Source organism: Anolis sagrei, chromosome 4 (genome assembly GCF_037176765.1).
Source record: "Anolis sagrei isolate rAnoSag1 chromosome 4, rAnoSag1.mat, whole genome shotgun sequence".
NCBI lineage: Eukaryota > Metazoa > Chordata > Lepidosauria > Squamata > Dactyloidae > Anolis > Anolis sagrei.
Genome location: NC_090024.1, coordinates 143955566 through 143974170, shown reverse-complemented (window position 1 = coordinate 143974170; position 18605 = coordinate 143955566). Strand labels below are relative to the sequence as shown.

Genomic DNA, 18605 nt, shown 5'->3' with positions numbered 1-18605 from the left:
CCTTACCAATTTCTTAAAGATAGCTTTGCTTCATAATGGGAAAACTATTCACTACTCAGTTTTACTTTCAGATGAAATTTATATTTCATACAAGGGATAAAGCCATACATATGATACTATTCATCATTTTTTTAAATGATGAAATTCACCATATTGGTCAATAAAAAAACACTAGTATGTTCCTCATCTAGAATATCATTATCAGTGCTTACAGTTTCCTCTTTTTATAGATTCATTTGTTTCCCAAATCTGGAGGCTATTACTTGCTATGAACACAATGCCTTGTATTTGTGTACTGTTCACAGGCAGAGGTCCTCTCTTCCTCGCTGTGCTTGGGAAAGTGACTTTTGTGGATCACCCTTCTTTGAACTCAGAGCTGCATAGCCACTAACCATGTTTTAGCTATTGTGGCTAGAGAATTCTAGGAGGTATGGTTATAAGAAGCAACAATGTCAGGTTCTGTGGAAATCATTGCACCATGCACCTCCTCTCAGTTCTTTAATTGTCTCTGAAGATACTGTTCATAGGAAAAAGTATTTTCATGGGCAAATCACAACAACTGTGTGACAGAGGGGTGGAATATAATTTCCAGAAGGGAAGTGTCATACTTCCCTGTCTAGACAGCTTCAAGGTCCCACAGCTAGTTTAAGCATAATGTTTTCAAATCATGAGCAACATTATAGTTTGTTTGCCCCAAACCCCTGATGATTTCAGAAAGAAACAAATGCTAGAGAGAGTTTTCATTGTGGCTTCTTTGCATTCTTTTAAAAAATCAGTTCCCCTCTTTCAATTCTAGACCACGAGAGATTGCTTTCTTACCTACTTGTATTATCTAAAGCAACAAGAAAAGGCAGTTTGCTCCCTGCCGATAACAGCAGGTTTTAGATAGGCCAATATGTTTATGTTTATAGTTTCTTCTGTTGATGGACTCATTGTCTGCCATAATTACCAGGAAACTAACATTGACAGTCATGTGGGGCATACATTTGGGTACTATTCACAAGAAAAAAAATCATATAACAGCATGAAAGAACTTTATAAAAAGGGGACACACTGTTCAAACTAACACATCCTTCCAAGGGAAATTTCATTGTTCTTTGCCCATGTAGATTCTACTCACCACTGGGCCAGGTGGACCTTGGGGACCTTCTCCTCCTTTCAGACCAGCTGGACCCTATCAAAACAGGAAAATATTGTTATCACCATTCTCACCACCCTCATGTGAAAATTGATACTGCACTGCATTTTGCAACTGATTTTTTTTGTCACCTACTGTATCCACATAATATGAATGTTGCAGCATATGGATTATTTACTCATTAAATTTTCAAAGGATTGAAGAAAAAGGAAGCAAGGAAGCAAGGAAAAAAACCACTTGCATTCCAAGAACATACAATCCTTTACAAGCTTTTATCAAAACCTAGCTTAATTAACAGTACATTCACCTGCTACCAGACAAACATTTAACCATTAACTAAGGTTGTTGGTGCTAAAGTGTTTACCAAAGTGTTTTGGACAGAGATAGTCCGAAGTGTTCTGGACAGGGGATAGTCAATTTTATGAACTTGGAAAGATTCTTTTCTTGGTCAATAAACTCACTCTGCCCTCCTCCAATCCACACCATCATTTGTTTGTTTAAATGTTTCTATCCTGCCCTCTGTCTAGAGATCTCAGGGCAGTGTGCATTAAAAATTGTTGTTACTTTCTCCAGTCCAATCCATCCCCCATTCTCTCAATAGGAAAAACAATTAAATGAAGGGGCACTGAATGTTTTCATATAGTGCCATATGCCACCTGTATAACCTGGCACAGAGAAGATCATAAGGGAGTAGGAAAAAAATGGGAGGGCTTTATCGTCCTTGTCATTCAGTATTGTCTACTTTGACTGCCGATGGCTCCCCAGAGAATTGGCTTCAATTGTAATCAAACATCTGAAATCTCTGTAACTGGAGATAAAGGGTGGAGTGAGTGAGATTTTCAAGCCATTTCCCCATTGAATAAAATATTTTGAAATCATTTTTGCAAGTATGTACAGTTTTCATATGCAGAATACAAAATATATACATTTTGTGAATTCTTTTTCAAATGCGCAATTCTTTGTATCTACCCACCCTGAAAAATGGGAATTTCAGAAGGTAATTTTTTTTATGCCTACAACCTTGTTCATTTGCTATTCTTGAAGTACATATTTTGGGAAGTGAGTAGATTAATCTCTTACCCATTCCTTGCTGACAAGGATCCTTTTTTTTCACAGAACCATTGCAGAACTGTGATTCTATTTTAAGTGCTGCTGTTCCCATTAATGAAATTCAGAAATTTACAGTTTCAGGACGGATATTCAGAATTATCATCCACAGAGCTTTAGTGATCCCCTGAATACAATCCACAGGAAAACGTAGGACAATGGGCAACACTGAAGCTGTAATCGTAGTGCTATAATTGTCTAGTGTATAAGGGCCCATTGATTCTGAATTAATATTTGATATCATTCCATCTCAGTCCCAAGATGATTACATTCCAGCTTCTTATGGACACAGTGGTGGTTGGGAGCTTCCATGACACTGGGACAGTGAATGTATTCTGTGTTTTAGTGCAAACTCCATTACTATCCCCAAATACGTATAGCATCTTGAAAAACAGCTCTAGATTTAAGAGCGTAGACAAAACTCCAGGCTAGATTCACTGTCTCATTCTCCTGGGACTCACATGCATCCTTGGTAGTGCAGATTTGCAGAAATTGTAATTAATTCTGAATGCACACCACTTGCCATTTATTATGACCTATGAGATGCTTTACCTTCCTTACTTTGAATTTCCAAATAAGCAATAAAAAGCAGAAACTTGATTGTGCCTCTATGGGCTTTGTTCATTTTGTTGAATCAGAAGTTGTGCAGATGTGAGGTAATGTGAAAGAGTCCTCAGCTGAAATGACAGCCAAAATTCAGATGAAAGGGGAATAATATATCCTTGTGAAAATGACTTTTACTTATATTTCATTACAACTTCACCCCACTTTGCCTTTCAACCTATTAAGGTCTCACAACTGAGAAGCAGTTGTGGAGTAGCTGGTAAGAGTATCAAACTTTGACCAGAGAAGAAATAAATGGAATGTCCCTGGGTTTAACATGAATTGCTGTGGAGGTACTGTGATGATGTTCCAAACAGTTAGACAAGATGTGTGATACAAAGGCCTCAATCCAACTGCTAGTCCCAACTGGAATGCACCAGTAGAATTAATGGCATTTGCATAGATACTGACACAAATATTCAGTGACTGATTCACTGGAACGACTGTATTTAGATCTATGCTGAAAAGTATGTGGCTGCACATTTCCCTATACATGCACAATCTTTTGGGCTGATTTTTTCCCCCTATAGTAAAGAGATGCATCAAGCTAGATGCTAGTTATGAACATTGTTGCCTCAACAATAGCACATTACTATACCTGAGCTCCTGGCAATCCTCTTTCTCCTGGGAAACCACGGAGTCCTGGTGGTCCATCTTTTCCAGAAATGCCTTGAGGACCAGGATCACCCTAGGATGACAAGCAAAGACCAGTTTCAAAACATATTTCAGAGAACTCAGCTATGAATGTTGGATCAGCTATATGGCATACTGGGTTGTAAACTGGATTAATTGTCTAGGGATTCTACATCTTCTCCTCTGTGAAATTTTGCCAGATAGAAAGAGAAGGGAGAAAGAGTTGTTTTGGAACTTACTCCTTTTAATGCATGAGATGGAGATACATGCAAGTGCAACACCTTTTATAAGTAAGCTTCCCTTTGTTAACTTGATTTACCCTTTCTTTTGGTCACAAAAGCAGTTATCTGGGAGTTGTTGCATCATCCATAATCAATGAGTTTTATTTTACAGTAGATCAACACTCCTAAGAACAGAGGCACAGGGTCTGAGCTTTTGCTGTTATATATCGTGGATTAAATTATATCTCCATTGTATTACTAACAAATTATTAGCCGTTTTATCATTGTGAACCAGATTGTAATTATAAAGGGGAATCAGGACACATTATGTTCAATTTTTTTTTCAGCAATTGATGTTCAGAATTGTTCTATGCCCAATAACTCTTCAGGTTCAATATGAATTATATTAGCAGTGACACCCAATTGTAAGCAAGTTACTGCTTTGAGTTATAGAAATAAGCACATACAACGGAATATCCTTATATCTGTGGCAAACTGTCCTTAAAAACAGAGGTACTCCCGGTCAGTCAGAAGGCAGATCAGAGTGTGGGATTATAGCCTGTGCTGGACAGGGTCACACTCCCCCAGAAGATACATGTTCACAGTCTGGGGGTGCTCCTGGACTCATTGCTGACCCTGGAACCCCAGGTGTCAGCGGTGGCCAGGAGCATCTTTACACAACTAAAACTTGTGTGCCAGCTGTGTCCATACCTTGAGATGCCAGATCTGGCTATGGTAGTCCATGCCTAAGTTACTTCCCATCTGGACTACCACAACATTCTCTATGTAGGGCTGCCTTTGAAGATAGTTCATAAGCTGCAACTGGTTCAGAGAGTGAAAACCATGTTACTAACTGGAGTGCCCTACAGGGAGAGAACTAGTCCCATATTATGGCAGCTACACTGGCTGCTGGTCTACTTCCAGGCTAAATACAAAGTGCTGGTTATTACCTATAAAGCCCTAAACAGTTTGGGCCCAGACTATTTAAAAAACCACATCTCTGCACACAAACCAGCATGAGCACTGTGGTCCACAGAGGAAGCCCTTCTCTCGGTCCCACCCCCGTTTCAAGCACGGTTGGTGGGAATGAGAGAGCAGGGGGCATTTTCATAGCTACTCCTCACATCTGGAACTCCCTCCCTAAAGAACTAAAACTGACCCCTTCCCTCCTCTACTTTAAAAAGACCTCTTGTGCAATCTAATTTACGGAGAGAAGGAGGATTAGCATATCTTACATACATCCTCACCTTGACATCATACTGATACTTACCTCAGCCCGCTGATGTTATATACTATATTATGCTTTTAATGTATTGTGTTTTAATTGGTTTGACTCCTTGTGTTTATTATGTTTATTTAGTTTATCTCTTAATCTTTGGTTGTTTATAAATTATAATGAGTTCATATTATTTAATGTTTCATCTTGATTCTTGTTTCTCTGTTTTTCGGCATTAAATGTTTGCCATTTTTATATTTTGGAAACTGCCCTGAGTACCTTTGAGGAGAGAGGGGAGTTGTAAATAAATAAATAAATAATAATAATAATAATAACCTTTATTTATTACCCCGCCACCATCTCCCCAATGGGGACTCGGAGTGGTTTACATGAGGCCAAGCCCAAATAACAATTACAATTTAAAAAAACCAAAAACACAAACCAAAAATGCGAACAATAAACAATAACATAATAATTACATAAAACATATAAATACATAACAATATAAAAAATAAAAATATGCACAGGCACAATAATAATGGGCGGGCTACATGTAGTGATTAAAAGGACAAACAGATTAAAACTAACTAAAAACTAATTAAAAACCCGGGTGAGATAAAAGAGGGAAGCAGGTAATTTACGGAGGAGGGCTCATTTTAGTGGGAGTTGTGGAATCAAGCTTTCCCATGAGGGGGGATGTATACTCCAATGACAGAACTTTGAGGCAGAGCAATCATGTGGGATTATATACCTACACATCAAAGGCGCAGCGGAAGAGCCAGGTTTTAAGGTTCATTTTGAAGATTTTTAGGGAAGGGGCTTTCCTAATTTCTAATAATAAAGTATTATTATTATTATTATTATTATTATTATTATTATTATTAAGACAATTGCAAAAGAAACATCCATGGAAACATTGAGTTAGAAGATCAGCTAGTCTCCTGTTCTCTGCAGCATCTATAGTGCAGGATTCAACAGTGGAATCCCTGGTAGGAAGACAGATATGAATCCATTCTGAATGTATTATATTTAAAGACAACACAGACATTCACACATTGTTCATACCTTAGCACCTTCCTTTCCAGCAGCACCTGGAAGGCCTTGTTCCCCTGGTGGTCCTGGAGGGCCAGGGTGACCTCTTTCACCAATTGGACCTGTCTCACCAGTGGGGCCCTAAACACAAAAACACAATATTAATCAGTTCATGCCACCAAAATATTTGCCCTCCTTTGCAAAGAAACATATTTAACAAATTGTTTTATCAAGCTTAAATTATCACCCAGTCTCTGAAGCAGTAACATAAATAGATCATGGGATGTAATGGTGTGCTGTTTTTCATATTTTAAAGGAATTATTCTGTCTTTTAATGTTTTTAAATTATTTTGATTTTAAATATTAAGACAATACTTTTTCAGCAGTACCATTCTACTTTTTCCTAGTACCATTCTCCTTTAATTGTCAAGGCAGCATCCTATGGAATCCTGGAATATGCAGTTTAGCGGAAAACCTTCAGAGACTTATGTGCTTCCCTGCCTATTCGAGGATTTCACAGAAAGTAGATATGACACTTAAACCGGAATCATAGAGCTACAATTATGGTATGGAGAGGCCCCTGGAGAGACAAATGATCCTTACTTCTGGCCCACAGTCTCCTACATTTCTATACATAACATGATTAGCATTTATACACAGACAGCCTAATTCACTGGAATGTGGCTAACAGCATGTAACTGTTGGCTTTACAAAACAACAAGCTCTCTATGCAGCATGGCCAAATTACTAAATGCAAGGATATATTATGTCTGATGTCCCTTGCTAATATGGATGGGCAGCTGTGGAAGGGTTCCATTTCCCATACCACAGGATCTGACTGAATGTGCCCTGTTTAGTTTTAAGTGCCCAGAGTCTAAATCAAGATACAAGGCATTTTCTTGTTTTACCCAGAAGCCATGCCCCCTTGAGCCATATGGACAGGAACACCGAACAGGGGCTTTGAAAATGGGCTTCATGTCCCCATGAATGGTTTTCTTCTATGGCAGGTGGTCCATCAGTGGCACCATTCCTACATTTGCAAAATCCCAATTAACTACCCTTGCTTTGTTGTAGATGCATTTTCATATACCCTGGTGAGGCAATGTTCCTTTCAGCTGATAGTGTTCCTTTCAAAATTTAAAAGACAAGCGCTGCTGGCTTCAAAGGATTCTAACTATTCTTTCTGTTTGTTAAAAACTGTTTCAAGAAAGATGCAAAGAAAATGCAGCCTTTTGCCACAACAGTTTAATTACTGCTATGTGATGATAAATATCAAACAGCCACATCAGAAACATCATCACAGCATGATAATTATGCTCATCACAAAAATGTATGTCCAATCACTGTGTACACACAGATATGAATGGTAAAACAGAATTTGTTGATTCTAATTCATAGATTCCAATTCATAGTGACAGTAGGTGTTATGTTTAAAAACACACATAGAATGAAAAAAAAGTGATTCAGGCTCAAATCAAGTTTTCGGAAAAGAAAACAAAGGAGAATAACAGCTAAGATTTCATTCGTCTTTACTAGCAAAATCCTAACATGGGCAGATATTAGATAGTTAAACAAAACCTGGTCAATAAAACAGGAAAACAAATATAATTCTGATCAAATTGCCATCTCAGTAAAGCTGCCTGCAGTTTCAGTGCACTGAAGTGCTGAAACAAACAAAAACTGATTCATCAACCTTCGATAGAAGAGCTGGAGCAAAGACAAGAAAAGAGGCTGACATGCTAAAGCATTTCTTAACGTGTTTGCTATAACATTTTTATAGCCTTGCCATTGTGATGCTTGACAATCCTCTTAATTCAACATGAAACAAAGGCTGCTCTCCATGAATCCTGCTGCCTAACATCATCTCTCACACAGGCTCAGTTTGTTAAGATTGTCTTGGAACACTTTTAATTCCCCTCCAGTGATACTGGTGAGATTTCTATTGATTTATTGATTCCATTGATTTCATACTCCACTAAAATCAGCTGAAATCTCCAAGAAATGAACTTAAAGCCACAATCCCATATTCCAGTAGTGGGGTTTACTTCTGAGTAGCTATCCATTGGATGACACTTTGAATTCTAAAAATCAGGACAGTTTTTGAGGGATAACTTGTCTTTTCTAGCAGTTTTATATGCAAAAGCTTGATATACTGGTACTTTGTACAAAAGAACAACTGTTATGTCTTTGTATTTGTTTGATATAGGCCCATCTGGATTTTGACGTGATGAAATCTTCAGATATATTCCCCTGCAATCTGCTGAAACATGTTACAATCAAGGCTCTTCTTGTTTCTTTAAAATCTATTGTTTGTTGGCAGAGGAAGCTTTAGTCTTAACTAATTTTAGGTGATTTTCAATGACATCTCTATCTTGACACTACAAAAACCAGATTTATTTGGATAGAGCAGAAATCCTAACAGCTGGTAAACTGGCTGGGATTTCTGGGAGTTGTAGGCCAGAACACCTGGGGATTAAGAGGTTGAGAACCACTGGTATAGAGGATTATAGTTTATCATCACCACACTGCAACTATGTCATATTCTGTTGTCTGTGTTCTGTGGTAGTAATATGAGGAATCTTATGAAATATTTCATCCAACCTGCTATGTTTTCCCCAGAGTTTATTCCATCTGGAAGCCTTCCTATTTTGAACAACTTTAAAATTGGGGTTCAGGCTACTCTGTTTTCAAAACTGTTTCCAAATTGGAAATATCACCATAAAGAAGAGCCTTTCCATTGGCAGTGTGGCAAACAAATTATATCACTGAATGTCTATACATAGTGTAAAATCAGGTAATATTGAAATCTACATAACAATACAAACTAATCTAGATGTCTCCAGTGGTGAAAGATGTCAGTTTGTCATAACACATGCTTTTCCTCAACTGCATGTATTGAATTTTACATATATTTGTTTTAGTGCATGGTCACTGGAAGCTAAGCATGGGTAGAATGTATCAATTTGATTGCCCGAGTCAGTTCCATTGTGAAAGGGGTCTCTCTTGAATGAGTAATTTGCTCTGGAGATAGACTGAATATGAGAGCTTTCTCAACATGACCCTCCTTACCATAATTTAGGCCAAATCTTGGGTCATCTTCAGATAGACATGACAGACAACATTAAATATTCCTTTCACATTTTGGAAATGTCAAAGTTAAACAGAAATATTGTACCTGAGGTCCAACAACACCCCCTGGGCCTGGTGGGCCAGTTTTTCCTTGGAAACCCTAGAATAAGAAACAAAGAATGGTTACTAATGCCTCTGCATATTACAATGGCATTTATTTCTCTGTGGAAGAGATGGCAAGCAAGAAGTCCAGTGTCAGGGGAATTTGTCTTTTTGAAGAATAAAGTTTGCCATTTCTATTATTACTCTGCACACTTAAATGTAAAACATTGAAGTGTCTTTCCAATCATCTGAGCTCAGCTGCTTTAGTTGTGAGGTTCAAAGGGGCAGTTAGTTTTCACAGATCACACTTTCTGAGAAACGCATTAGATGGCTTTGATTGCATAGATGATATTCCTCCAATTCAACTCTAATATATGCTGCAGGTATACACATAGATATATTCAAAAGCACACAGACAAGTGTGTGTGTGTATATACATGTGCAGACACAGAGGGACAAGCACATGATTAAAAGTATGCAAAGAATGCTGATTGTGAATTAAATAGGTTTGGGGAGGTGACGGCTCAAGAAGCCCCTCCTTTGTGAAATGGAGGAGTAACTTTGGAGGGCGGATTTCTGTTATGTCCCAGATAGGAATGAATGGGATTTTCTCTAAGAAATGTCAGTGATTTCACAAAAACCACTTCCAGCATTTCTTGAAAGTCCTTTTCACTATTGCAACAGCCTCCAGACTTGTCTTCAAACTTTGCTGTAGGGAAAAATCCAGTAGCACTTCCAAATTTTGAGTCATTTGATACAAACACTACTGGTCATGTCACTAAAAGATATGTGTGCTAATAAAGCAGTATGGCAAAGCATTTCTTTAAAAGAAAGAAGCCAAGTACCAGGAATTGATGGATGGTTCTCTAAGGCATGTTCTTCTGAGAGAATGTATAATGTCTAGCTAATTATTTTCCAGTGTGGAACTGCAAAAAAAAAAAAAAAAAACCCCAACCCCCCCCCCCCCCCCAAAACCCTATATTATCTACTATGGAGTGCTATGAACCAGCAGCTCAGTAGTAGATATGTTATATTCTAGGGGTGTGTCTATACTATAGAATTAATGCAGTTTGACACCCCTTTAACTGCAATGACTAACACTATGGACTCCTGGGGTTTGTAGTTTGGTGAGGAACTTGCACGTGTATATAGGTTCCTTATCATTCAAATTTGCCTTACTCTTCAGATTTTTTTAGCTCCAGTGTAAGAAACAATAAATATTTTTAAATCAAATTTTAATTATTCTGAATAAAACTATAGTTTTAATATTCCAAACATGATAGGATTACTCCAAATGAGCAAATATATGGTAGCTTTATGTTACTTTATTTTTGTTGTTGTTGTGTCAGGAGCAACTTGAGAAACTGCAAGTCGCTTCTGGTGTGAGAGAATTGGCCATCTGCAAGGATGTTGCCCAGGGGACGCCCGGATGATTTGATGTGTTATCATCCTTGTGGGAGGCTTCTCTCATGTCCCTGCATGAGGAGCTGGAGTCGATAAGAAACTGATTTTCAGTAAAAATTTAAATTGCCCCCTCCTCCACTCCTCCCTATCAGATCTTCCACATGAGAATCTTGTCTCTCATGGCTTCAAATACATTTTTATCTCTTTTCAAACACATTGACCACTAAAAGCCCACAAAAGTCTGGAAAATTGCTCAAGAATGAAAGGTGAAATGGCCAATTTAATTCTGGAGGGTAGACTAAGACATGTACATTCATCTCCAGAGTTAGAGGTTTCCCATCCGTTTTTGGGACAGAAATTGGCATTTTGAATTAGAAAATCATTCTATCACAGCTAGAAAGTTGTAAAGTGAAATACAGGGATGTTTATTTTTGATTATTTTTTCCTTACATATGAAAATAGGAGGAAAATTTCATGTTATCCCCTGGGTGAGATTTTGAGGGTGTGGATGTCTTTATAACATTTAAAAAAATAACTTAAAAAACTCAAAATGTTTGTTCAGAAGCAAAGAAATCTGTGTGAACATATTGTAGAAAACATGTTGTCCAAGTGAAAAATGCTTGAAAAAGTACACAATACTCTGGCTTTTATTGCATCATTTCTTGCTGAGGTTGAGAATATTTGTGAATATTCTTACATTTCTCAAAGACCATGCAGTTTGAAAATGACTGGGGAGTTTGGGAAAGGCCTGAGCACTTGCCCCAAAGAGTTAGTTTCTCTGATTATTATTTCCTGATTGGGACTTGCAGAAATATATCCACAAACTTACAAGAGCAGAAGAGCTTTGGGAGAAAAATGGCAGATGAAGGGAAGATTAACACCTTCTGCTTAGCTGCTCATTTCTTCATTGGAAATCGCAGCCTCCTGTTTGACAGCTGCTCGGCTATGCCTGCTTCCAGACATCTAATTCTGTTCCAGAGCTAGCAAATGTAGACATGTGAGTAATCTGCATTACTTTTGGTAGACAGGACCATTAGTGGAATCAAAACTAAATGGGGAGCTCATGTAATTCCAAAGGTCACATTAGAGTACATGTAGTTAATAAAGTTTTTTAAAACTTTATTAACTTTATCTGAAAATAGAATCAAGTCTGTGTATGTGTTTAGTATGTGCATGCAGCAATGACAAAGCCAGTGAAGTCAGCTTAGTCAAAAGATTATAAAATATAAACTAAATCATCATCAATTGTTTGTTGTCATAATGCAATCAAGTACAAATGGCTGAAACTTATGCAAAGCTTTCCCTACATATTGTAAATTCATATTTAGTTTAATGTTATGAACAGGTACCAACAATTATGACCACAGCTATCTAATCATTGAATTGTACTCCAGAGCAAGATTTAGCATTGAATAGTTTCAAACAAAATTTTACCAAGGACTTACAGGTATCCAGTGTCTTTTTAAAAATTTTGGGAGGTCTTGAGGATGCACAAAGCTCCCCTTAGTTCATGAGGTACACATAACTGGCATACTGCTTTACTAACATCCCAATTCCACATTCCCAAATGAAGAAGAGAGGTTCCGTGAAGATAGCATCCAACAATTACTTTCTGTATCAGAAACCAATCTATACCAAAGCCCACCACAAACACACACATAGCACCAATTCTTCCTGTGCAATAGAAAAGAATGTTATTTAGATCCTCTCCTTGTTACTACATTAGCATCCAAGGTTCTGAATCTCAATAGGGACTCCCTAAGCCAATTCAGTGGTGGCAGGGAACCCCCACTGTCCAGGTACGCTAAACACAGTTTAGTGTTGCTGGGCACAGAGCCTAAAGGGGACCTCTCTCGCCCACATTGCAATTCATGACAGTTACAACACCCCACTTACCTGCTTCTTCAGGGTACTCTGACTGACATGGTTGCTAAGGCTTTTGGGAGAGGAAGGAAGTAAATACCCCAATTCCTCCTGCCAGCCTTTTAATCAAAATGGCTGTTTGGCAGAGGCTGAGGATTCAGGTTATTCCACCGGGTCATTATAACCCTGGGGAAGCTGTGTTAAGTAGCTTTCCCCAAGAAATTTGATCAGCCCCTGGGAGGTGTTTAACCATCATGCGGCTGATCAAAGGTCACACTCACCTAAGTGGTCAGTACTTATGTGCCCCAGGAATCAATGCTCAGGAAAACAAATCTTGGTTACCTGAATGGTAGTGCCTTTTTATAAAGTGGGTTATGAAACCTCATTGCACAAGTTATTCTCCCAGGAAATAATGGCTCTCAATAAATACACACAGCCACTGATTGCCCCAGCATAGTAGGGTCCCATACTGGGACAGATGTCATATACTGCTCTGTAGATTCTCTAATGTTCTGACTATGTTGGAAGGCCTCCATAACAGCTGGTTGATGCAGTGTCTGTACAGCAGGGCTTTTTGATGCTAGTGTTTTATTGCATCTCAGTTTAAATGAATAGCAGTTCTCTGAAACAAATCTCAGTGTAGCAGAAGGATTTCGTGAAAAACAATAGAAAGCACACACTTACAGTTTCACCCCGCTGCCCTGGGTGTCCTGGCAAGCCATCCTTTCCAGGTGGTCCCTGCAGTGGGAAACGGAACAATGAAATGCTAATTTAGAAAAAAAATAGGTACTACCAAGTCTAACCATCACACTGACATCTCCAAGGCTTCCAGATAGCTTTCAGGCATATTACTCTGATACTGACTTAGTGGCAATCCTTTATTAAGCTGATTGCTTGCTCTTGGAGAGATGTTCATGTTCCCTAACAGGAGCTAAGAATGGGAAATCTTTCTCCTCTGTCTTTGGATGGCAATTTGTTGTCACAGCTTGAACTGCAAGTCAGAGAGCCAAAGAGATTTTTAAGGAGGCAGCTGGAGTTTAGCTGGGAAGAAAGCAGCTGAGAGCTGAATTATATGTAAGGATCCAAGCTGCCACTTTCAAAATGTAATCCAAAGCAGGTTCACTTGTTTGTAAATTTTGATGCCCCCACCCTTCTATCTTTGAGGAAAGAGGGCTCGCTACACATTAAGACCCAAATGAGCTTTGTTTCTTAGAGATGTTGCACCACAGTCTGAAATTTGATGGGGAAAAGAGAAGATGGGAAATCTGGGATTGATAATTGACTTGCACAAAGCCCCATAAAAACTAAATCTCAGGGAAGGGAAAATTCCAAAAGTATCCGGCAGCAACAGGATCACAGAATATTGCAATGTTTCAGCTGCCCAGACAATTTTCATTGCTTTTCTTTTTGCTCTAATAATAGCGGGGCAGGCACCTTGGAAATGGGGTTCCAGTGCAGCGTGGATTGGCTGGGCTATCAGAAATTTGCAACAGGTTATGGAAAGTTAATGCACTTGAACTTCTCCCTCCCCTTTTTGCAGGGCATCACAACCCAGAGTTCTCTCCTTTTTCCCATCAACCTTCCAATAGTGGCAGAGTGAGAGCTCCCTAAGAAAAAAAAAGTGGGGGTTGGATGTGTAACTATCCCTTTCTCTCCCATTCACTATATATCTGCAAAAAAAAAATTTAAAAATTAAACCTGAAAAAATCTCTCTGGTCTAAAGCATTTGGGAAAAGGAGATTCAACTTGAATCACTTTTTTTGCAATCTGTGGGAGAAGATTTAGAGCAGAGAAAATTGATGCGATGACTGCATGTGATCCAATTCATTCTAGCCATTTTTCTAGTCCCATTTCCTTCAATCATCACATGTGTCTATAAGCGTAATTACATGTTTTCAATGATGCACATTATTACAGTAGGACCTAAGAAGAATGCAACTAGTGAATTCTACCAGCCATCCTATCAACCAAGGATAATAAAAGCAAGAATGATGTAGATCAATATGACTTCAGGCAGGTAGTTTCCTTCTTTTTGTTGGTACAAACCCATGCTATAAGTGGCACTAAAAAAAGGGTTCTTGCTCCCCATGAGTTGCATTTAGGAGAAAACAACATTGCAACCCATTGATTTTAATAGGACTGATCAATTTCATAAAGGCAGATGGGTCTCTAGGAGTTTCGGCTGCTTTGAACATTACTCTGAATGACCAAATGCTTCAGTTTCATTTACGAACATAATATATTAAACTCACTAACCCATCCATTGTCCATAGCATACTCATTCTGGTGATCATGTAACTTTCTTATTAACTTCAACATTTTTTCTTGCCAAGATTGAGACAAGAGAGATGGAGAGAGACCTCTAGTGGCATCTGATCACTCCTACAAAAGAAGTGTGTTTTTTTTCCTGCAAATGTTGTTGTAGCTAGCACTAGTTTTGTCTGCATGGCAGGTTGTTTGCAATAACCTTGTATATTCTTATAAATGGCCTATTTTCAGAGCAGGGATGGGAAACATGTTGTATTCCACATAGGGGTCAAATGAAATTTCATTCAGCCTTCTCCAGCATAAACAATAGCAAAGAAACATCAGTCCACTGATATGTAGAGGATTGTAGTTTGCCTACTCTCTTTTAGAGCATGCAGGAGGAAAATAAGAAATGTCTGTGTGTACATGATAAATAACATATATTTCTTTGTATAGGCTACAGTACACAGAATGATGAAAGGGGATTTGACCTATGGGAGCAGCTATGAATTTAGCAATGGGAGTAGGTACAACAAATCAGCAGCAGTTACAGAGCACAACTACATTGAAAGCACAGCACTCTGTATTCTATGCAGCTTGTACAGTTTTGATTTTAATCTCTGCCATTTCTGTTGCTTGTTTTCTAGCCATTTCCAATTGTTGTGATCCAATTTCCCAGCAAACTCATTCTGATGTTTCGTTACATTACAGAACCAGCCCAGTTTTAGCTACTTACTTCCTAACCGGTGAACTGCCCAGGGCTAATTTTGTGGTGTTTGAATTCATTTCTCAATTCACTATAAAAGACACAAAGCACGTACTGGGTTGGCCCAGGGCTGTCACTCCACAATTTTAGCTAGTTTCATACTCTAGATATATCAGTCCAATTTGCTGACTATTCAGCTCCCCTGAGCTGATTGTGGGAGAACTGAATTGATCAGACACATTAAAATGGAGCAACTAATCAACTTGGAGAGGGAAATCGCCCTACGTTTCTCAGGGATGATGCTATTTGTCCATTTTAATTCAGTATTTAGATTAGTTAGTCAGGGGAAAAAACACAAAATCTATAAAAAGTGACTTGCCAGCTTGACAGGGTTGGTGTTGCACCGAGTAAAAGGATATCTGAGGTAATTATAATTTCTCCATGGACACATACATTCTATGTTGGAATAAGGGGCAGCTAATAAAGGGAGGTGGCACAAGGATTCTATGAGACTAAGGTATGAATCCCCATCAAACCAATTGGAAAAATAGCAGGCACCCTTGAGTAAGTCACAAACTCTCAGCCTCAAAGGATGGCAATGGCAGAACCCTGAATGAAAATTGCCACGAAAATCCCATTACAGGGTCACCATAAACTGGAGTTAACAAGCTGAACCACAGTGACAAAGACAGCAAGAAGCCATGGCAACCCTAATCAAAGAGGTGGTGAATCCACTCTCATTTTTAGGACAAATGTTGAAGTAGCTACCCAAGATACTAAAATTATGCTAAGGTTAGCACCTTCCTTTAAGGTTTGGATAAAGATTTTCCCCTGACATTAAGTCCAGTCATGTCCGACTCTGGGGATTAGTGTTCATATCCATTTCTAAGCCAAAGAGCTGGCATTGTCTGTAGACACCTCCAAGGTCATGTGGCTGGCATGACTGCATAGAGCACTGTTACCTTCCTGCCGGAGCGGTACCAATTGATCTACTCACATTTGCATGTTTTCGAACTACTAGGTTGGCAGAAGCTGGGGATAACAGTGGGAGCTCACCCCGCTCCCCAGATTCAAACCTACGACCTTCTATCTGCAAGTTCAGCAGCTCAATGCTTTAACCCATTGCGCCACCCGGGGATCCAAGGTTTGGACTATCTATGGCAAATTCAGAGTACAGTTGATATGGAAGACATAAGCTGCCATGGACACCAATAGAGAGAGTTGCCCCTCTTTAGAAGATCACTCCACAGAAATGATGTCTTTGCACAGCAACTGTTATGAGACAAATGGTGGCTCCTACTTAGGTCCAACATGCTCATGTGGAGGTTGGTTAACTTCTCATCTAGCGATTATCTCACTCAATGGCCAGGAGCACTCTAGTTCAGGCTAGAAATATTGGGGAAGCAAATTTTAGTAAACCCAATGGGAGCTAATTCTGAAATGAAAAAGACAAAGCTATGTATTCACCTAGATGAGAATTTATACATATAGGGAACTTGGAGAAGAGAATTGATAGATAATCTAGTCTGCTTCTTTCTGCCAGTCCTCCCAAATATTTTAGGGGAGGAAAGGAAGGTGTATTAGGATCTACTGGTAGACTTTTGGAAAATATGCAGTACATTATCAAGGATCTTTCACTTTTTCTGAATTAGACCAATAAATCACAGAAAACCTGGGGAGAAAGCTGAAGTAGTCTGAGTTCTTCCAGGATGAGCATAAACTCAGAGGCACAGTGTTTCTTGAACAAGCATCGAGTAATTGTTTGTATGTTGGATTAGAACTTGAGGAATTGAATTCAAATCCTCTCTCAGACGGAAGCTCACTGGATGATTTTGGGCAAGCTGTACTATGTAACTCCAAGAAGAAGGAAATGGCAAACTATCTCTCAATAAATCTTTTTAGGAAAACCTTGTAATACAGTTACTTAAAGGCACACGACAAGTACTGTTCCTTTATAGTCAGTTGATATGCACCTATAAAGACTCTATTTCTACTTGGTTCCTTGTGGTTCTAGGATAACATGGAATTATAATAAAAAAGAAAATCCCACAAGCACGAATCTTCCCACCCTGTTTACAAACCTCAGCATAAATCACTTCATAGTGAGAAACTTTAATTAGTTAGTGTCATTCATCTAATGGCATGCTATTTCTGTGCATTCGATATGTCATATTTGAAAAATGATGTTTATATTTACTTTGAAATAAATACTTACAGGAGGTCCCTTTGGTCCAGGGAATCCAACAGGCCCCTGTGGTCCTTGTGGTCCCTAATAGGAAAGAAATGAGAAAAAGGAGTTTTTTTCTTAGTATCACTACCACCCATAGTAATACTGGGAATAGTTTAAATTTTTCAATGGAAGCTCTGTGATGTAGAAAATGAAACAAATGTTCCTATGCCTATAGCATCAACATTGCTGCAGATAAGTAGAGATGTAATTCTTCCCTAAGGGTGGATCAATACTGTAGAATGAATTCAGTTTGACACCACTTTATCTGCCAGCACTCAATTTATATATGGAATAAGCATCTGCATAGAAAAGTTTTGTTTCCTTACACTCAAAAAGCCCCAATCACAGATTTTTCTGGCACAGGAAAATATTTCTGTGCAGAATAATTATTTTCCATGCAGAAAATGTTGTTCCCTGTGGAAAACAACAATGTGCAGATTTTTTCCCCCGGAGCAAATTCAAAACTGTGAAAATTACCCAGAAGTTCTTCACAAAGGGTTTTCTTTGCAATCAAAAACCATTACTATTTTTTTACATTTTTGAATATTTTCAAATATTGTTTCCATCTCTACTGATAGGTAGAAGAAATATTTTGACAATAATGTTCCAGTGCACACATGTACTCATAGACAAAGCAAACAAACTTTCTTACCAATGACATAACACATATTTATCTTTACTATAGAATATTTAGACATTCCAGTTATATTTTGTTTCTTTAAAATAGAAAGAAGCATCCTATATAATCTGTATAGTGAAACAATACAAGTGTCTAATGAAAATACACAAGTTCTCACTGATTTCTGTAACATGTGCTTTCAAGTAGAAGAAAAATAAGACCCCTGTGACTTCTAAATCTATATCTGCAATTTAAATTATTTGCGCCAGTAAGGAAATGGTCTCCCTGGGAATTTCTTAGGTTCTCCAGGCTATTCTATGATAAGATCCTCCCAGAACATTATAGAGTTGTATTGTAGGACCTAGCAAATTCTTGAGCTCATTAATTCAACTTTATGGTATGGAGACAAAAGTAA

At 38.4% G+C, this 18605-nt stretch overlaps 1 protein-coding gene across 1 annotated transcript in view; it reads right to left on the bottom strand.

Annotated features, from left to right (window-relative positions):
• COL11A1 (collagen type XI alpha 1 chain) overlaps window positions 1–18605 on the bottom strand; it is a 299114-nt gene that overhangs the window by 84219 nt on the left and 196290 nt on the right. Inside the window, exons 36-41 of the mRNA XM_060774023.2 lie at window positions 17557–17610; window positions 13073–13126; window positions 9126–9179; window positions 5984–6091; window positions 3447–3536; window positions 1121–1174 (exon numbers count right to left, since the gene is read on the bottom strand). Coding sequence (XP_060630006.2) covers window positions 1121–1174; window positions 3447–3536; window positions 5984–6091; window positions 9126–9179; window positions 13073–13126; window positions 17557–17610 — 414 coding nt within the window. The remainder of the gene's footprint in view (window positions 1–1120; window positions 1175–3446; window positions 3537–5983; window positions 6092–9125; window positions 9180–13072; window positions 13127–17556; window positions 17611–18605) is intronic.